The following is a 22,818-nucleotide window of genomic DNA, read 5'->3' on the forward strand; positions in this document are numbered from 1 at the left end:
GTGAAGATGTCATGTGTCACATCTGGGTACTCCATGACATCCTACTATATACACTGGATACAGCAGAGGCCAGGGGAAGCTTTGGAGTGGATCGGGCAGATGAGCACAGGTTCAAACTCTGCCAGCTATGGCAGCTCCTTTCAAAACCGTTTCATCATGACTGAGGATGTTTCCAGCAGCACTCAGTTCCTTCAGGTCGAGAGTCTGACAGCAGAAGATGCTGCTGTTTACTTCTGTGCTCGATACCCACAATGACTGAGGACAGTGGAGCTGCTGAACAAAAACCTCCAGAGACCACAAGTAGCAACGTGATCTCAGTAACATCTGTTTTCCCAAAAAAATTAAGTCCTTTACACACTTTACACACCTTTTTACAGGCGTTATAAATATATAGAGGATACCAAAATTAATCAGAGGTCTTTTTTTATTATTGTCGTCATGATTTCGTTCCAGTTAAAAGTCATAAATATGGCAGTTGACATTCTACACTAAATGCCAATTGATCCTGACCAAGTAGAAAACTAATCAACGAGATAATGGTTTCATTCTTTGTTGAAAATGAAGAAGGCAGATGAAGATCTTTGCTTCTGTGTTTCATGATGACTTGACTGAAAAGTCTCCTAAAGTCTGCTGCAGAGAATCTGTCTGAAGTGCAGTTAGTATTATCTAGCAAGGTAAGACTAGACTCGAAATGTCCCCTATTCAGCTTTAGTACTGATAAAGAAAAAAAAACATACACTCACACCTCCTCATGTCAAAAAACATCACCACATATATGTGATACAAAATCATCATCCAAAAAATCCTTTCCCCCATCCATTCATTCATTTTCATCTTTTCCAAATAATGTCTTCAGCACTTGAGCATATCCACGGACATATTATACATCCAGGAGTGTTTTCCAGCATGCACGAGCTTAAAGGCAGGGTAATCTCTTCATAGTGAACTATAAACCTTCAAACTCAACCACCTACTGGTTAAGAATTCATGAGTGAAATGTGAATATGTTGAAGTCCCTCTTTTAAAAACATGACTGACAGAGACTTTTTAAAACTAGGGTCACAATGACGGCCGTACAGTGAACATACACTAACACAAAATCTATTTTATAATACTATGTAGAAAATGTGACAGTTAATCTAATATGTATATGTTACTACCACACAGAGTCAGTTTTTTCAGTGGACACTAACAAACACAATTGCTGACAGGTAATAATTTCATCTGTTCTGAGAGCCTGTGATTGGATCATCACCCTGTCAACAAATGTGTGATTTCAATTGTCGACTGTTTACTGTGAAAGTAAAGCTAACGGTTTAATCAGCCTTACAATGTGATTTCAACGTGTAAAAAAATTTAGTAAATAATGAAATCAAAATACATCATATTTTATAGTAAGCAGAGGTGATTCCCTGTCATGTTTTCCCAGAGCTGATCTAATAACACTGAGCAGCCTATTCTATTCTATTACCCCCAGTGACACCATCTCTGATGATTCGTATATTTGATTCTATGCAAACTCAGAGACCTTCCTTGTTACTCAACTATAAAAACTTCCCAACAGACTGACAGGGGAGTTGACGGCACGTCAGATTCACCATTAACCATGTTTCCTGTAGCTGTGCTGCTGCTGTTGGCAGCTGGATCATGTGAGTCTCCCTGGATTTGTCATAGAGTCACCACTTTTTCTTTTGCAGGACAACTTAATGATTTATGACAAAACATTCTTCTTTTAACAGATGTGAAGTGTGAACGGTTGACGCAGCCAGCCTCTGTGACTGTGCAGCCAGGTCAACCTCTGACCATCAGCTGCCAGGTCTCTTATTCTGTTGGCAGCTACCGCACAGCTTGGATCAGACAGCCTGCAGGAAAAGGACTGGAGTGGATTGGAAGAGCTCGTGATGGATACACCACATACTATAAAGATTCACTAAAGAACAAGTTCAGTATCGAATTAGACACTTCCAGCAACACAGTGACTCTAAAGGGACAGAACGTGCAGCCTGGAGACACTGCTGTGTATTACTGTGCCAGAGACACACAATGATACAAACCATCAGCCGACCTGAACAAAAACCCCTCAGTGCCTGAACACTAGTTACATGAAGCCACCAGAGGAGGAGCCCAAAGACTACTGGTGATTTCAGACCAGTTCACTGTTACTGTAAAGAGGAATCAGACATGGGTCATAACGTCATTTAACAGTAACTATTTATACCACTTTTAATACTCTGACATCACAGTGACTGACATGTCAGTGTGTATAATTTAAGTTATGATAAATAATAAAAACATACAACAAATTGTGTTTTGTGATGGTCTCAAAATCCATTAGTTACTCTGAGATTTATTTTTTTTACAAAACCAATGAACATAAGATAATAAAGTTTATGTGATTTGTCAGAAGAAAACATGATGACAAATTACAATAATCTTCTTTCATTTGAGGAGTTGATGCAAATCTCTGATCTCTTCCATCTCTACAAATGTTTTGGAGATTGAAGGACGGGGACGGAGACACTGACAGTCACTGTAGAACGGACAGAGACACTTTGCTTTTACGATGATCAGACCTGATTATTTAGTAGCTTTTCTAATCCTGTCGATTGCATGGGATGGTAAGAACAGCAACTGCTTTGCTTACGGACCTCCTGATAAAGATAATATGCCTGTGTTTCAGTAGCTAACAAGTTGTTTAAATTTCTCTAGGTACTGACGGGCAAACGCTGACTGAGTCTGGACCGGCGGTTAAAGGGCGTGGAGATTCCCCACACACTGACCTGCACATATTCTGGGTTTAGTGGTGATTACTGGGACGCTTGGATCAGGCAGGCTGCTGGAAAAGGCCTAGAGTGGGTTGCTACTATCAGTGACGGCAGTAGCAATATCTATTACTCTCAGTCAGTCCGCGGCCGGTTCACCATCTCCAGAGACAACAGCAAAAAAGCAGGTGTATCTGCAGATGAACAGTCTGAAAACAGAAGATTCTGCTGTTTATTATTGTGCTAGAGAGTCACAGTGACTGGAGTTGGTTCATCAGCTGGACAAAATCCTACAGCATTTGTCTTTTACAAATCTGATATTCCCTGATAATAATAAAAACCTGCATGAACACATATATATAAGAAACAACGCGGTAACCCTTTGTCCAGGTATGAATTACAAGAACACTACTTGCAAATATTTATGCCACTAAACAGTGAAATGTGACGGATACAACATCATAGTCAGGCGGCTCAGTGGATCAGTGGTGAGCACCGTCACCTCGAACAAGAATGTCCCTGCCGGCCAACCAGGGCCTTTCTATGCACATCATGCTAACCAGGTTTCTAAATGGGACTTGTCCTGCAGCAGGAGGTGAACAGGAGACTCGCCCACGATGTCTTCCCCGTGAGAATAATCATCTCATCTCCGATTTGACTTCACAGTGGTTTTGCATAGCCAGATCTCCAGATCTTGTTTGTATGTCTACAAACCAATCACTGTCGTCTTGGGCTGAACTAAGCCCAGGATGCAGATTCAAAGTCCCTCAAATGAGTGTCAGGTGAAGCTTGTCTTGGTTGAACATTTGCACGTGGTCTGGTCCAGTTTTAAAAGCAACAGCATGTTAGTTCAAGTTCAAGTCGGAGGTTCAAGTCGGAGAGACGGAGGTCTGTGAGCGATTTGTAGTGATTTTTTATTAAAACATGTGGAAACATCACCTGTTACATCTCAAACGAGAAAATGTAATCGTTCCTCTGCCTTCTACTATCGAGGGACGGGAGGACAACCTGGAAAAGTGGCCTTGAATAACATACTGTACGTCGCCACTACTGTTTCAGAACGTAACAACTATTGTTAGCTGCAGAAAATGTGAGTGGCTAACACCGCTATCTCACAGGACGTTATGACCGCTATCATATTCACAGTAGCGCTTCAAATGCAAAGTGCTGAAGCACCACAGACAGCAGCTAACCCCAAGAAAACAACCAAATAATGAAAGGTCAAAGACCGACATGAGCATCAGTGAGCCGTTTCAACAGTGGAGAGACCACTGGGAGAAGCCGTGTGGACCGTGCTGCGGGCTGCGGCATCCACACACCAGTGCATAACGTCCCTAGAGCGGGCAGCAGCCAGTCAGGAACACTGGTGGTGCAGCAGAAACGGTACAGTCTGACTGTCTTCCCCTGAAGAAACAGACAGTCAGACAGTGTCACGGCTGATTCTGTTTGTTATATCAACAGTTGTTCCCTGAATCAGTTAGCCCACCTGAGATGATGGTCTGGTGAAAAGAGGCTACAGCAGACTCACTTCATTTCCTGTCTCAGTCTACTGACCAACAGGCTGAATCATGAAAACTGGAGCTGCATACAGTCACATATAGAAACAGACAGTAGGTTCAACTTGCCATACTGCTGACCAAGAGACTCTGCATTGATACCATTTCATTTGATCTATTTGAATTTGATTGAGATTTTTGTTACAGCAGTACTTCAGTATTTTACATGTTCCTCTGTTGTTGTGGTTTATGAAAAAAAATCAGTTTCAAGTTCCCTCTCAGACCTGTAGGGGGAGGTCTATGCAAACTCTTCCCTCCTTATAACAACACCAGCAACTGTCAGATCACACAGACCGGCTAATACACAACTTTAATCAGCAGTCAAAGAACTACAGTGTCTGTCAGAGAATGGAAAACACACTTGTTCTGGGTTTATTATTTGCAGTTACTGTTCATGGTGAGAAAATCAATCCTGCTTTACTTATTTTGTAACTTGTCTAACGTGTGGTTTACAAGTTTGCTGGATAATGTTCATCATTTCTTTACTTCCAGGAGTTTGGAGTGAGATCAAACTGGACCAGTCTCCATCGCAGGTGAAAACACCTGGAGAGACGGTGAAGATGTCATGTGTCACATCTGGGTACTCCATGACAGCCCACTATATAGCCTGGATACGGCAGAGGCCGGGGGAAGCTTTGGAGTGGATCGGGCGTATGAACACAGGTTCAAACTCTGCCAGCTATGGCAGCTCCTTTCAAAACCGTTTCATCATGACTGAGGATGTTTCCAGCAGCACTCAGTTCCTTCAGGTCGAGAGTCTGACAGCAGAAGATGCTGCTGTTTACTTCTGTGCTCGAGACCCACAATGACTGAGGACAGTGGAGCTGCTGAACAAAAACCTCCAGAGACCACAAGTAGCAACGTGATCTCAGTAACATCTGTTTTCCCAAAAACATTAAGTCCTTTACACACTTTACACACCTTTTTACAGGCGTTATAAATATATAGAGTATACCAAAATTAAACATAGGTCATTTTTTGTTATTGTCTTCATGATTTCGTTCCAAACAGTCAAAAGTCATAAATATGGCATTTGACATTCTACACTAAATGCCAATTGATCCTGACCAAGTAGAAAACTAATCAACGAGATAATGGTTTCATTCTTTGTTGAAAATGAAGAAGGCAGATGAAGATCTTTGCTTCTGAGTTTCATGATGACTTGACTGAAAAGTCTCCTAAAGTCTGCTGCAGAGAATCTGTCTATAGTACAGTTAGTATTATCTAGCAAGGTAAGACTAGACTCGAAATGTCCCCCATTCAGCTCTAGTACTGAAAAAGAAAAAAAAAACATACAATCACACCTCAAAAAACATCACCACATATATATGATACAAAATCATCATCCAAAAAATCCTTTCCCCCATCCATTCATTCATTTTCATCTTTTCCAAATAATGTCTTCAGCACTTGAGCGTATCCACGGACATATTATACATCCAGGAGTGTTTTCCAGCATGCACGAGCTTAAAGGCAGGGTAATCTCTTCATAGTGAACTATAAACCTTCAAACTCAACCACCCACTGGTTAAGAATTCATGAGTGAAATGTGAATATGTTGAAGTCCCTCTTTTAAAAACATGACTGACAGAGACTTTTTAAAACTAGGGTCACAATGACGGCCGTACAGTGAACATACACTAACTAACACAAAATCTAATTAATAATTCTATGTAGATAATGTGACAGTTAATCTAATACGTATATGTTACTACCACACAGAGTCAGTTTTTTCAGTGGACACTAACAAACCCAATTGCTTACAGTTAATAATTTCATCTGTTCTGAGAGCCTGTGATTGGATCATCACCCTGTCAACAAATGTGTGATTTCAATTGTCGACTGTTTACTGTGAAAGTAAAGCTAACGGTTTAATCAGCCTTACAATGTGATTTCAATGTCTTAAAATTGAGTAAATAATGAGATCAAAATACATCATATTTTATAGTAAGCAGAGGTGATTCCCTGTCATGTTTTCCCAGAGCTGATCTAATAACACTGAGCAGCCTATTCTATTCTATTACCCCCAGTGACACCATCACTGATGATTCGTATATTTGATTCTATGCAAACTCAGAGACCTTCCTTGTTACTCAACTATAAAAACTTCCCAACAGACTGACAGGGGAGTTGACGGCACGTCAGATTCACCATTAACCATGTTTCCTGTAGCTGTGCTGCTGCTGTTGGCAGCTGGATCATGTGAGTCTCCCTGGATTTGTCATAGAGTCACCACTTTTTCTTTTGCAGGACAACTTAATGATTTATGACAAAACATTCTTCTTTTAACAGATGTGAAGTGTGAACGGTTGACGCAGCCAGCCTCTGTGACTGTGCAGCCAGGTCAACCTCTGACCATCAGCTGCCAGGTCTCTTATTCTCTCAGCACCTACAGTACAGCTTGGATCAGACAGCCTGCAGGAAAAGGACTGGAGTGGATTGGATTGAAAGGCACAGGAGCTTCATACTATAAAGATTCATTAAAGAACAAGTTCAGTATCGAGTTAGACACTTCCAGCAACACAGTGACTCTAAAGGGACAGAACGTGCAGCCTGGAGACACTGCTGTGTATTACTGTGCCAGAGACACACAATGATACAAACCATCAGCCGACCTGAACAAAAACCCCTCAGTGCCTGAACACTAGTTACATGAAGCCACCAGAGGAGGAGCCCAAAGACTACTGGTGATTTCAGACCAGTTCACTGTTACTGTAAAGAGGAATCAGACATGGGTCATAACGTCATTTAACAGTAACTATTTATACCACTTTTAATACTCTGACATCACAGTGACTGACATGTCAGTGTGTTTAATTTGAGTACATGATAAATAATAAAAACATACAAGAAATTGTGTTTTCTGATGGTCTCAAAAATCCATTAGTTACTCTGAGATGAATTTTTTTACAAAACTGACTTAAAAGTTAATAAATATAATTTCAGTGATTTTTGCGAAGAAAAAATTACAATTGATGACAAATAACTATAATTTACTTTCATTTGTAACTAACAGAGACAAAATTACATATACATATATATATATATATATATATATAAAACACACCCAAACATGTAAATATATTTATACAAAACATTTTGTAAATAACATTATAATATAATGAACAAAAAGTTAAAACGAGTAAAATAAGAAATGAGATAAAATCCCTTCAGTTGATCGATACACTTTCCTCATTGTGAGGAGGAGTCAATGCAAATCATGACCTCCTCCATCTGTATTAATCTCCCTTCAAACTGATGACAAACCAAACCACCAACCAGACGTTCAACAAACGACCATGATGACTTTAACTAAATGTTTCACATTTCTGCTGCTGTCAGCCATTTCTGGTGAATTCCAAACCTCTGCACTCTTCGTCTTTGTCGTCCAGGCTCATGTTCGGCTCTGTCCTATAACCAAACTGATTTTCTCCTCAGGTGTTTGCAGTCAGACTCTGACTGAATCTGAACCGGCGGTGAAGCAGCCCGGAGAATCCCACAAACTGACGTGTACATATGCAGGGATATCTGATGACTCTGCTGATATCAGCTGGATCAGACAAGCTGAAGGAAAAGGCCTGGAGTGGGTTGCCTTCATTTCTGCTCCGTCAGGCAGCTATAAATATTATTCAGCATCTGTCAAGAGTCGCTTCACAATTTCCAGAAACAACGACATGGACCAGGTGTATCTGCACATGAGCAGCCTGACGACTGAAGACTCTGCTGTTTATTATTGTGCTCGAGAGCCACAGTAACACAGGAAGCCACAGAGCTGTACACAAAGCATTGCATCTGTCACTGTGTCACTCATTGAGTGTTTAAATATCCTTCTGTTCCAACACTGAAAATCTTTGAAGCTCCCCCCCCCCCCCCCCCATGTCCTTAGCTACAATAAAAGGTATCAATATCTAAAATATCCTCCAATTTAAATTTTTAAACAGATAAAATAAACACTGAACATATTTTGGACTTATGAAAGGAATACTGCTTTTTAAACTAAGCTCATGATTGCACAGTTTTATTCAACATTGTGATCTGAAGAAAAGATGGTTGCTGAGTCAATATCACAAAATAAAGACAAATAAAATAAGGAAACCTAAACTCTGAGATTTGTCTTTGACTTCATCAGATTGAGAGATATGTGTAAACCATGGCTTTCTACATAAATGACAGTTGGCGTTAGATTTTACATGAAAACAATATATAGCTGATTGGTTATAGGGCTCTCACAACATGACCACAAATGTATATCCGCTACTTTCCTCTAGTTCCTGTCTGTCGTCACTGTCTCTTACAAATAAAAGCATAAAAAAATACAAATAAAACCCAAATAAATAGTATAAAAACCATAAAAAGCAGTATAATGAAAAATGTTAATGTACTAACTTATAACTAGAAGTATAATTTTGTTGATTGGGATTTAAGTTGTTTTGAATCTTACCCACTGCTGATGACATGGGTCCCATTGCAGGAAACAGTGTTTGGTTTTTCTGGTATTTAGGGAACTGATTTTTATAAATGATCAGTGAAACAGTGAACTAAAAGTGAACTATAAATGTGTTTAATTTGTCGCGGCTTGATTGAATTAAAGCGTACTGTGCCTTGGCTTGTGGTTAATTGTTTGTTCCTGAATGCAGCTCATATATTTTATTCATGACAATACTTAATAAATCTAAATATGACCGCACACATACATGCACCATCTCAGAGCACAATGTTGCCCCTCAGATATCTGTGCTAGAGGTAACTAACAGAGGTAAACGTTCTCTCCTCTTGAAAAGTCCAAGATATTTCCCTGGTGCCCACAATATTTCATATCGTGCAACTAAACACACAAATATAAACCTGCTGCGATGAGCTGTTTTCACTCAGAAATGTATTTGCTGAGCAGCAGAGGAGTGAAGGTACAACAAATGGTATTTGTTTCCATGTTGGACGGGATTGCTCGTAGCAATGGCCCTAGAATCTGTATTCACATTGATAATGGTAAATTTGTCCTAATCAAAAATCATTGCAATTCTGAAATGTCAAAACAATACATATGTGCCTTAATTGTTTACTGTAAAAGCAAAGCTAACGGTTTAATCAGCCTTACAATGTGATTTCAATGTGTTAAAATTTAATAAACTATAAGATCCAAATACATCATATTTTATAGTAAGCAGAGGTGATTCCCTGTCATGTTTTCCCAGAGCTGATCTAATAACACTGAGCAGCCTATTCTATTCTATTACCCCCAGTGACACCATCACTGATGATTCGTATATTTGATTCTATGCAAACTCAGAGACCTTCCTTGTTACTCAACTATAAAAACTTCCCAACAGACTGACAGGGGAGTTGACGGCACGTCAGATTCACCATTAACCATGTTTCCTGTAGCTGTGCTGCTGCTGTTGGCAGCTGGATCATGTGAGTCTCCCTGGATTTGTCATAGAGTCACCACTTTTTCTTTTGCAGGACAACTTAATGATTTATGACAAAACATTCTTCTTTTAACAGATGTGAAGTGTGAACGGTTGACGCAGCCAGCCTCTGTGACTGTGCAGCCAGGTCAACCTCTGACCATCAGCTGCCAGGTCTCTTATTCTCTCAGCAGCTACGCTACAGCTTGGATCAGACAGCCTGCAGGAAAAGGACTGGAGTGGATTGGGTTGAAATATACAGGAGATTCATACTATAAAGATTCACTAAAGAACAAGTTCAGTATCGAATTAGACACTTCCAGCAACACAGTGACTCTAAAGGGACAGAACGTGCAGCCTGGAGACACTGCTGTGTATTACTGTGCCAGAGACACACAATGATACAAACCATCAGCCGACCTGAACAAAAACCCCTCAGTGCCTGAACACTAGTTACATGAAGCCACCAGAGGAGGAGCCCAAAGACTACTGGTGATTTCAGACCAGTTCACTGTTACTGTAAAGAGGAATCAGTCCGTTTCATGAAGGTTTTATAACTGCAGGAACTCTTTTCATCAGTTCTCTCATTCCTCCTGCATAACATGTCAAGAAATCACCCACCTTGCTCGAGAGCAGCAGAATCTCCACGTCTTAAAACCAAGAATGTTACAGAACTTGATCAAATCATGTAAATGAGCTTTATCCATCCATTTATCCCCTTTCTGCAAACACTTATCTTCTATTATATAAGTTATTGCATCATGATGTGAAACGTTTTTTACTATGTAAGACAATAAACTAGAGATTATCCTTCTGAATTCTACCTTACTCATTAAAAAGACCCAGAGATAATTAAACTCCTTCATTTGGTGTATAATCTCCGTCCCAACCCAAAGAATGAATCTGTTGTTTTCTAGCAGAGAACCATGGCCTCAGAGTTAAAGGTGCTGACCGTCATCCCAGCTGCAATCCATCCCAGAACACATGCAGGTCACAATCAGATGAAGCCAACAGAACCATATCATCTGCAAATAGCAAAGAGGAAGTTCTGAGTCCCCCAAACTGGACACAGTCCTCCCCCTGGCTGCATCTTGAACTCATGTGAATCACAAACAGGTGTTGTGCAATAATGCAATAAACGTGACACCAGTAAATGGTGTGCCTTTCGCCATTCAATAAATTTGGTTATCAGAGAAAATATTTAATATTAATATAAAAATATTAATATAAAATAATAACTTTAATTTATTAAAGTTACCTCGGGGCACCACCCTTCAAAGGAAGGGACAAGATAGCCAATTTATTGATTAATTCTCATGAAAGTACTAACTAAGAATTTGGAACTCTGATTAACAATTAAATTAATAACTATAACCAAAATTACCATAGAGATAGTTAACAAAGTTGAAGGATATAGAGTTCTTGACAGTGTAGAGGTTGGCAAAATTCACACTTATGCAACATTCATTAAAACAACATTTGTGAAAGAAAACATTGATTATGAAGATAATAAAGTATAAATACACAAATTACTAAAGGTGTACTTACTATATAAATATATGTATGTGAGTATGCGTGCGTGTGTGTGTCTGTGTGAGTGAGTGTGCTTTCAAAATAGTGGCTGGCCCATATGAGGGCAATAAACCATCCCCCCTAGTATGTTTACGACATGTAGCGGGGGTCAGAGAGATGTGTGTGGAGATATGTGTGTGTGTGTGTTGGTGCCAAATTAGAGAAAGTTACTAGATGCATGCAGAGAAAGACTGAAGAGCATAACTAACATTAACTTTCAAATAACTTGTAACCAAAATATCACAGCAACACAAATCAAACTAATAAACATCACACGGAATCGAATAAACAGTCTTTGCTTTGCCTAGTATAATTATTAAGCCCTGTTGTGTTACCCGTCCATGAAAATAGAAAAAAGGTTGATGTGCTGTTCGAAGTCCAGTGAAGTCGTCTTGCTGGTTTACGGCTCCTGTTGTGGTTCTGCTGTGCGATGCAGCTCTTGTGCTGTTTGAAGTTCTCAGGCAGACTTATGCGTCGCTGCCTTTCAGAAGGTTTTAGCAGTCTGCTCCAGTCAGGCCTGCTTGAAGGTTGGTAGAGCTTGGATTGGGAGGAGGTTTCCTTGGTGAGGTGAGCTGCAAGCTGCACCTCTCCTCCATTGAAGTTGAGCAGAAAGAGAGGTGGGCTCCTCTAGGAGAGTTGTGTTGAGTTGAAAGAGCAAGTGAGCTGGACAGCCTCACTTCTCCTCTCGGAGGGTTGCGTAGAAAGAGGAAGAAGAGAGGGGGGACTTGGCTTATATTGGCCTGGTGACCTCTTGGGTCATGGGGCCCAGAGTGACCAATAGTGGTTGAAACTTGTGTTCCCAGTCGGTTTTCACACCTCTGTGTGACGTTGAAGCACCCTGGGAGACTGAGTTCTGGCTGCTCTGGTTTCTCCAGAACAAAGATTGTGCTCCAGACTTGGACTACACATGTAGGCCGAACTGTAGTTCACAAATACCCGGTCCCAACACAGGGCTGGTGAAGAGGGACCTTGGCCTGTAGGTCAATGCTCAGTTTGAGTTCCTCCCCAGAACACAGGAGACACAATTATCACTTCATATTATACAAGGACGGGATTGCTCGTAGCAATGGCCCTAGAATCTGTATTCCCATTGATAATGGTAAATTTGTCCAAATCAAATAATCATCACGTTTCATCAGGTACAAATGTGAAATGTCAAAACAATACATATGTGCCTTAATTATTTACTGTAAACGGTTTAATCAGCCTTACAATGTGATTTCAATGTGTTAAAATTGAGTAAATACTGAGATCAAAATACATCATATTTTATAGTAAGCAGAGGTGATTCCCTGTCATGTTTTCCCAGAGCTGATCTAATAACACTGAGCAGCCTATTCTATTCTATTACCCCCAGTGACACCATCACTGATGATTCGTATATTTGATTCTATGCAAACTCAGAGACCTTCCTTGTTACTCAACTATAAAAACTTCCCAACAGACTGACAGGGGAGTTGACGGCACGTCAGATTCACCATTAACCATGTTTCCTGTAGCTGTGCTGCTGCTGTTGGCAGCTGGATCATGTGAGTCTCCCTGGATTTGTCATAGAGTCACCACTTTTTCTTTTGCAGGACAACTTCATGATTTATGACAAAACATTCTTCTTTTAACAGATGTGAAGTGTGAACGGTTGACGCAGCCAGCCTCTGTGACTGTGCAGCCAGGTCAACCTCTGACCATCAGCTGCCAGGTCTCTTATTCTCTCAGCAGCTACAGTACACATTGGATCAGACAGCCTGCAGGAAAAGGACTGGAGTGGATTGGGAGGAAATCTACAGGAGGTTCAGACTATAAAGATTCACTAAAGAACAAGTTCAGTATCGAATTAGACACTTCCAGCAAAACAGCGACTCTAAAGGGACAGAACGTGCAGCCTGGAGACACTGCTGTGTATTACTGTGCCAAAGACACACAATGATACAAAGCATCAGCCGACCTGAACAAAAACCCCTCAGTGCCTGAACACTAGTTACATGAAGCCACCAGAGGAGGAGCCCAAAGACTACTGGTGATTTCAGACCAGTTCACTGTAACTGTAAAGAGGAATCAGTCCGTTTCATGAAGGTTTTATAACTGCAGGAACTCTTTTCATCAGTTCACTCATTCCTCCTGCATAACATGTCAAGAAATCACCCACCTTGCTCAAGAGCAGCAGAATCTCCACGTCTTAAAACCAAGAATGTTGCAGAACTTGATCAAATCATGTAAATGAGCTTTATCCATCCATTTATCCCCTTTCTGCACACACTTATATTCTATTATATAAGTTATGGCATCATGATGTGATACGTTTTTACTATGTTAGACGATAAACAGTACATTCTAATGACAAGACAAGTTCCTTGTTATGTGATGAAAGTTGCAACAATAACATGAAAAACATATTTTTATAACATTGACGTGTTCAAGTCTTTATGATACACGTGTTTTTCTTTTTCTGGCGTGGCAGCTAAACACTTCCATGCATTCTGACACATGGTAGAGAGTCATGTATGGAAATGTTGCAGGAGTGAGTCCTAAAAGTTGCAAATAAGTCATCAGTTGATGAGGAAAAGTTATTTCAGCCTCCAACATTGCTCTAAACGGTCAGAGATAATTAAACTCCTTCATTTGGTGTAGAATCTCCGTCCCAACCCAAAGAATGAATCTGTTGTTTTCTAGCAGAGAACCATGGCCTCAGAGTTAAAGGTGCTGACCGTCATCCCAGCTGCAATCCATCCCAGAACACATGCAGGTCACAATCTGATGAAGCAAACAGAACCATATCATCTGCAAATAGCAAAGAGGAAGTTCTGAGTCCCCCAAACTGGACACAGTCCTCCCCCTGGCTGCATCTTGAACTCATGTGAATCACAAACAGGGCTGGTGAAGAGGGACCTTGGCCTGTAGGTCAATGCTCAGTTTGAGTTCCTCCCCAGAACACAGGAGACACAATTATCACTTCATATTATACAAGGACGGGATTGCTCGTAGCAATGGCCCTAGAATCTGTATTCCCATTGATAATGGTGAATTTGTCCGAATCAAATAATCATCACGTTTCACCAGGTACATATCTGCAATGTCAAAACAATACATATGTGCCTTAATTGTTTACTGTAAAAGCAAAGCTAAGGGTTTAATCAGCCTGACAATGTGATTTCAATGTGTTAAAATTTAATAAACTATAAGATCCAAATACATCATATTTTATAGTAAGCAGAGGTGATTCCCTGTCATGTTTTCCCAGAGCTGATCTAATAACACTGAGCAGCCTATTCTATTCTATTACCCCCAGTGACACCATCACTGATGATTCGTATATTTGATTCTATGCAAACTCAGAGACCTTCCTTGTTACTCAACTATAAAAACTTCCCAACAGACTGACAGGGGAGTTGACGGCACGCCAGATTCACCATTAACCATGTTTCCTGTAGCTGTGCTGCTGCTGTTGGCAGCTGGATCATGTGAGTCTCCATGGATTTGTCATAGAGTCACCACTTTTTCTTTTGCAGGACAACTTAATGATTTATGACAAAACATTCTTCTTTGAACAGATGTGAAGTGTGAACGGTTGACGCAGCCAGCCTCTGTGACTGTGCAGCCAGGTCAACCTCTGACCATCAGCTGCCAGGTCTCTTATTCTGTCAGCACCTACGGTACAGCTTGGATCAGACAGCCTGCAGGAAAAGGACTGGAGTGGATTGGAATGAAATATACAGGAGGTTCACACTATAAAGATTCACTAAAGAACAAGTTCAGTATCGAATTAGACACTTCCAGCAACACAGTGACTCTAAAGGGACAGAACGTGCAGCCTGGAGACACTGCTGTGTATTACTGTGCCAGAGACACACAATGATACAAACCATCAGCCGACCTGAACAAAAACCCCTCAGTGCCTGAACACTAGTTACATGAAGCCACCAGAGGAGGAGCCCAAAGACTACTGGTGATTTCAGACCAATTCACTGTTACTGTAAAGAGGAATCAGACATGGGTCATAACGTCATTTAACAGTAACTATTTATACCACTTTAATACTCTGACATCACAGTGACTGACATGTCAGCATGTATAATTTTAGTTTATGATAAATAATAAAAACATACAAGTAATTGTTTTTTTTTCTGATTTGTCTCAAAATCTATTAGTTAGTCTGAGATTATTTTTGTTTTACAAAAATTATATAAAGGTTAATAAAGATACAAACGTTTCCGTGTTTTGAGAAGAAAAAACTTAAAATTGATGACAAATTACAATAACTTACTTTAATTTGTAACTAACAGAAACAAAATTACCTATATATGTGTATATATATATATATACATATATACACGTGTATATACAGTTGCAATCAGAAATATTCAACCCCCTCACCTCAAAAGACATGAATCATCATGAATGACAATGACAATAAATGACAAATAACCTCATTAAACAACAAAAAATATTTATTGATACATATTTGAGTTATTTTGACAACAGAAGTTGACTTAACTTTGAAGTTCAATTGAAAAATGTAACTCTTTTAACACATGTGCATGTGCAGTATTATTCAACCCCCAGCTTCAGTACTTTGTGGCGCATCCTTTAGCTTTTATAATTTTTAACAAACGTTTTCGGTCAGTGCTGACAAGCTTCTTACACCTCTCGATCGGAATCTTTGCCCTTTCTTCACGTGCAAAAGCCTCTAGCTCAGTGATGTTTGATGGCTTCCGTGCTGCAACTGCCTTCTTTAAATCCCACCAAAGATCTTCCATCGGATTTAAATCTGGTGACTGAGAAAGCCACTCCAGGACGTTCCAGGATCTTTTTCTCAACCAAGCTTTGGTTGACTTGGAGGTTGTGCTTGGGATCATTGTCTTGCTGGAGAGTCCAATGATCACCAAGGTTTAATTTGTCAACAGAAGTCATCACATTCCGCTTTAAAATGGCCTGGTATTTCTGGGAATCCATGATGCCAGGTACACGATCAAGATTGCCAGTTCCTGCCCCAGAAAAACAGCCCCACATCATCAATGACCCACCTCCATGCTCGACCGTGGGGATGGTATTCTTCTGGTCATAAGCCTTTCGCACGCCAGACATACCGCTGGTCCATATGTCCAAACAGTTCCAGTTTGGTTTCATCAGTCCATAGAACTGTCACCCAAAACTCTGTAGCCTGATCCAAATTCCTCCTGGCATATTCTTGTCGACTTTTGATGTTCCTTGTGGTCAAGAGTGGAGTGCGTCTTGGAGTCCGGCCATGAAGTCCTTGTCTATTCAGTGCACATCTTATATTTGCCACTGAAGCACTTGTACCAGCCTTCATCAGGTCATCCTGTAGGAGTCTTGCAGTCACACGGGGGTTTCTCTTAGTTGTTCTGACTAAGTTGCTAAGGGCCCTTGATGAAATGTTGGGCTTTCTTCCACGGCCAGGCAGGTTTGCAGCTGTTCCATGAGTTTTAAACTTTCTTATAATGCTCCCAATGGTGTCTCTTGGAATATAATTTTTTTGGGAAATCTTCTTATACCCAAGGCCCTTCAGGTGTGATGAAATAATCTCCTCTCTCAGCTTTTGTGGAAGCTCCTTTGTCTTTCCCATGACTGCAACTCACCTTGAATACCTTCATGGGTGGGGTTTATATATGCATCACAGCTGAAGTACATGAAGGATCATAATAGAGTTCCCAAAGGCTTAATCATGTTACAACTCAACTTTAGGTCATAAAAACTGTCAGACAGCTTTAAAAACAACAATATTATATTGGGGTTGAATAATTGTGACATGGCTAAAACACCCACACATGTAAATATATTTACATAAATCATTTTGTAACTAACATCATAATATAATGAACAAAAAGTTAAAACGAGTAAAATAGGAAATTAGATAATATCCCTTCAGTTGATCGATACATTTTCATCATTGTGAGGAGGAGTCAATGCAAATCATGACCTCCTCCATCTGTATTAATCTCCCTTCAAACTGATGACAAACCAAACCACCAACTAGACGTTCAACAAACGACCATGATGACTTTAACTAAATGTCTCACATTTCTGCTGCTGTCAGCCATTTCTGGTGAATTCCAAACCTCTGCACTCTTCGTCTTTGTCGTCCAGGCTCATGTTCGGCACATATTTGTGATATAAACTCATCATCCAAAAAATCCTTTCCCCCATCCATTCATTCATTTTCATCTTTTCCAAATAATGTCTTCAGCACTGTAGCGTATCCACGGACATATTATACATCCAGGAGTGTTTTCCAGCATGCACGAGCTTAAAGGCAGGGTAATCTCTTCATAGTGAACTATAAACCTTCAAACTCAACCACCCACTGGTTAAGAATTCATGAGTGAAATGTGAATATGTTGAAGTCCCTCTTTTAAAAACATGACTGACAGAGACTTTTTAAAACTAGGGTCACAATGATGGCCGTACAGTGAACATACACTAACTAACACAAAATCTAATTAATAATTCTATGTAGAAAATGTGACAGTTAATCTAATACGTATATGTTACTACCACACAGAGCCAGTTTTTTCAGTGGACACTAACAAACACAATTGCTTACAGTTAATAATTTCATCTGTTCTGAGAGCCTGTGATTGGATCATCACCCTGTCAACAAATGTGTGATTTCAATTGTGAACTGTTTACTGTGAAAGCAAAGCTAACGGTTTCATCAGCCTTACAATGTGATTTCAATGTGTTAAAATTGAGTAAATAATGAAATCAAAATACATCATATTTTATAGTAAGCAGAGGTGATTCCCTGTCATGTTTTCCCAGAGCTGATCTAATAACACTGAGCGGCCTATTCTATTCTATTACCCCCAGTGACACCATCACTGATGATTCGTATATTTGATTCTATGCAAACTCAGAGACCTTCCTTGTTACTCAACTATAAAAACTTCCCAACAGACTGACAGGGGAGTTGACGGCACGTCAGATTCACCATTAACCATGTTTCCTGTAGCTGTGCTGCTGCTGTTGGCAGCTGGATCATGTGAGTCTCCCTGGATTTGTCATAGAGTCACCACTTTTTCATTTGCAGGACAATTTAATGATTTATGACAAAACATTCTTCTTTTAACAGATGTGAAGTGTGAACGGTTGACGCAGCCAGCCTCTGTGACTGTGCAGCCAGGTCAACCTCTGACCATCAGCTGCCAGGTCTCTTATTCTCTTGGCAGCTACACAGCTTGGATCAGACAGCCTGCAGGAAAAGGACTGGAGTGGATTGGACAGAAATATACAGGAGGTTCATACTATAAAGATTCATTAAAGAACAAGTTCAGTATCGAATTAGACACTTCCAGCAACACAGTGACTCTAAAGGGACAGAACGTGCAGCCTGGAGACACTGCTGTGTATTACTGTGCCAGAGACACACAATGATACAAACCATCAGCCGACCTGAACAAAAACCCCTCAGTGCCTGAACACTAGTTACATGAAGCCACCAGAGGAGGAGCCCAAAGACTACTGGTGATTTCAGACCAGTTCACTGTTACTGTAAAGAGGAATCAGTCCGTTTCATGAAGGTTTTATAACTGTAGGAACTCTTTTCATCAGTTCTCTCATTCCTCCTGCATAACATGTCAAGAAATCACCCACCTTGCTCAAGAGCAGCAGAATCTCCACATCTTAAAACCAAGAATCATGATCAAATCATGTAAATGAGCTTTATCCATCCATATATCCCCTTTCTGCACATACTTATATTCTAGTATATAAGTTATGGCATCATGATGTGAAACGTTTTTACAATGTTAGACTTTAAAATAGAGAATCTCCTTCTGAATTCTACCTTACTCATTAACAAGATCCAGAGATAATTAAACTCCTTCATTTGGAAGTGATGAAAGTTGCTAAAATAACATTACATTACATTACATTACATATAGCTGACGCTTTTATCCAAAGCGACTTACATTAAGTGCATTCAACCATGAGGGTATAAACCCAGAACAACAAGAATAGAGAAAGTACAATTTCTTCAAAAAAGCAAAACTACAAAGTGCTATAAGTAAGTGCCACTTAAGTGCTACTAAATTGTTAGTTTTAAAAATGTTATTCACGTTATAGTCGGAAGAGGTGTGTTTTTAGTTTGCGGCGGAAGATGTGTAAACTTTCTGATGTCTGGATGTCAATGGGGAGCTCATTCCACCATTTAGGAGCCAGGACAGCAAACAGTCGTGATTTTGATGAGTGTTTAGCTCGCAGTGAGGGAGCAACAAGCCGATTGGTCGAAGCAGAGCGGAGTGAACGGGCTGGGGTGTAACGTTTGACCATGTCCTGGATGTGGACTGGACCCGATCCGTTCGCAGCACGGTACGCAAGTACTAATGTTTTGAAACGGATGCGGGCAGCCACCGGTAACCAGTGAAGGGAGCGGAGGAGCGGAGTCGTGTGAGTGAATTTAGGTTAAAAACCAGTCGAGCTGCTGCATTCTGGATGAGCTGCAGAGGTCGGATGGCACCAGCAGGTAGACCTGCCAGGAGGGAGTTACAATAGTCTAGGCGTGAGATGACCAGGGCCTGGACCAGAACCTGCACCGCCTTCTGGGTGAGAAGGTGGCGTATTCTCCTGATGTTGTACAGCATGAATCTACAGGAACGTGTTGTTACAGTAATGTTGGCAGTAAGGGAGAGTTGGCTGTCGAGTGTCACACCCAGGTTCCTAGCAGTCTGAGTGGGGGTTAACACGGAGTTGTCAAAGTTAATAGTCAGGTCATGGGTGGGAGAGTCTTTCCCTGGAAGGAAAAGTAGTTCAGTCTTGTCAAGGTTAATTTTCAGGTGGTGTGCAGACACTGAGCAGCCTATTCTATTCTATTACCCCCAGTGACACCATCACTGATGATTCGTATATTTGATTCTATGCAAACTCAGAGACCTTCCTTGTTACTCAACTATAAAAACTTCCCAACAGACTGACATGGGTGGGAGAGTCTTTCCCTGGAAGGAAAAGTAGTTCAGTCTTGTCAAGGTTAATTTTCAGGTGGTGTGCAGACATCCACTGAGAGATGTCAGTCAGACAGGCAGAGATTCGTGCTGCTACCTGTGTTTCAGATTGGGGAAAAGAGAGGATTAGTTGGGTGTCATCAGCATAGCTATGGTAGGAAAAGCCATGTGAGTGAATGACAGAACCGAGAGAGTTGGTGTACAGAGAGAAGAGGAGGGGACCCAGGACGGAACCTTGAGGGACCCCAGTAGTGAGAGGACAAGGTTCAGACACAGATCCTCTCCAAGTTACCCGATAAGTGCGGTCGTTGAGGTAGGATGAGAGCAGGGAGAGAGCAGAGCCTGAGACACCCAGGTCCTGAAGGGAGGAAGTAAGGATCTGGTGGATCACTGTGTCAAATGCAGCAGAGAGGTCTAGAAAGATAAGGACAGAGGAGAGAGAGGCTGCTCTAGCAGTGTGAAGTTGCTCAGAGACAGCAAGGAGGGCCGTCTCAGTTGAGTGGCCTGCCTTGAAACCAGACTGGTGAGGGTCAAGAAGGTTATTGTGGTTAAGATAGGAGGAGAGTTGATTAAAGATAGGGCGCTCGAGAGTTTTGGAAACAAAGGGAAGAAGAGAGACATGTCTGTAGTTATTTACATCAGACGGGTCGAGGGTGGGTTTTTTCAGGAGAGGATTTACTCTTGCCTCCTTCAGAGAGTTAGGGAAACAGCCAGTTGACAGGGAAGTGTTGATAAGATGGGTGAGAAAAGGAAGAAGGTCAGGAGCGATAGACTGGAGAATGTGAGATGGGATGGGGTCAAGGGGGCAGGTGGTCGGGCGGGCGGAGGTTACCAAGGTAAGAACTTGATTGGGAGACAGGGGGGGTGAAAGACGAAAGCGAAGGGGATGAAGATGAAGTTGATGGAAGTGTAGTTATAGAAGGAGGATTAGAAAATGAGGAGCGTATGTCATCTATCTTTTTTGTAAAGTAGTTGACAAAGTGGCTTGGTAGAAGGGAGGAAGGAGGAGGGGGACTGGGGGGTCAAGGAGGTTGGAAAATAGTTTTTTGGGGTTAGAAAATGAGGATTGAATTCTAGTTAGGTAAAAAGAGCTTTTGGCTGTGAAAATAGAGGCAGAGAAAGAGGAGAGAAGAGACTGATAAGTGAGCAGGTCGTCCGGGTGTTTAGATTTCCGCCATTTCCTTTATGATGCTCGCATAGTGGCTCTGTCGGCACGCACCGAGTCAGACAACCACGGAGCTGGGGAGGACTTGCGGACCTGTCGTGACGTAAGAGGACAGAGAGAGTCAAGGGAGGAGGACAAAGTAGAAAGGAGAATGTCTGTGGCAGAGTTAGGATGCATGAGTGAGAAGGAGTCAGTGGAAGGGAGGGCTGATAAAACAGAGGAGGCTAGAGAGGCAGGAGAGAGGGAACAAATGTTGCGATGGACAGGTACAGAGTCTGTTGATGTGGTAGGGTTGTCAGTTTGAGCTAGTGGGAGAGAGTAAGAGATAAAGAAGTGGTCGGAGACATGAAGTGGGGTTACAGTGAGGTTAGATGTTGAACAGTTTCTGGTGAAAATATAGTCAACATGAAAAACACATTTTTCTAACAATAACGTGTTCAAGTCTTTATGAAACACGTGTTTTTCTTTTTCTGGCGTGGCAGCGAAACACTTCCATGCATTCTGACACATGCTAGAGCGTCATGTATGGAAATGTTGCAGGAGTGAGTCCTAAAAGTTGGAAATAAGTCAGCAGTTGATGAGGAAAAGTTATTTCAGCCTCCAACATTGCTCTAAATGGTCAGAGATAATTAAACTCCTTCATTCGGTGTAGAATCTCCGTCCCAACCCAAAGAATGAATCCGTTGTTTTCTAGCAGAGAACCATGGCCTCAGAGTTAAAGGTGCTGACCGTCATCCCAGCTACAATCCATCCCAGCACACATGCAGGTCACAATCTGATGAAGCGAACAGAACCATATCATCTGCAAATAGCAAAAAGGAAGTTCTGAGTCCCCCAAACTGGACACAGTCCTCCCCCTGGCTGCATCTTGAACTCATGTGAATCACAAACAGGGCTGGTGAAGAGGGACCTTGGCCTGTAGGTCAATGCTCAGTTTGAGTTCCTCCCCAGAACACAGGAGACACAATTATCACTTCATATTATACAAGGACGGGATTGCTTGTAGCAATGGCCCTAAAATCTGTATTCCCATTGATAATGGTAAATTTGTCCTAATCAAAAATAATTGCATTTCTGAAATGTCACAACAATACATATGTGCCTTAATTGTTTTCCATAAAAGCAAAGCTAACGGTTTAATCAGCCTTACAATGTGATTTCAATATGTTAAAATTGAGTAAATAATGAGATCAAAATATATCATATTTTATAGTAAGCAGAGGTGATTCCCTGTCATGTTTTCCCAGAGCTGATCTAATAACACTGAGCAGCCTATTCTATTCTATTACCCCCAGTGACACCATCACTGATGATTCGTATATTTGATTCTATGCAAACTCAGAGACCTTCCTTGTTACTCAACTATAAAAACTTCCCAACAGACTGACAGGGGAGTTGACGGCACGT

At 41.0% G+C, this 22,818-nt stretch overlaps 1 protein-coding gene and 1 gene segment (V, D, J or C); both read left to right on the forward strand.

Annotated features, from left to right (window-relative positions):
- Positions 1-22,818, forward strand: part of sez6l2 (seizure related 6 homolog (mouse)-like 2) — a 141,193-nt gene that overhangs the window by 57,216 nt on the left and 61,159 nt on the right. The window lies entirely within an intron of this gene.
- On the forward strand, positions 1,607-2,047 carry LOC117766782. The segment is given in 2 exon segments: positions 1,607-1,649; positions 1,740-2,047. Coding segments are annotated over 2 exon segments (351 nt in total).

This window comes from Hippoglossus hippoglossus, chromosome 8 (assembly GCF_009819705.1).
Source record: "Hippoglossus hippoglossus isolate fHipHip1 chromosome 8, fHipHip1.pri, whole genome shotgun sequence".
NCBI classification, from domain to species: domain Eukaryota; kingdom Metazoa; phylum Chordata; class Actinopteri; order Pleuronectiformes; family Pleuronectidae; genus Hippoglossus; species Hippoglossus hippoglossus.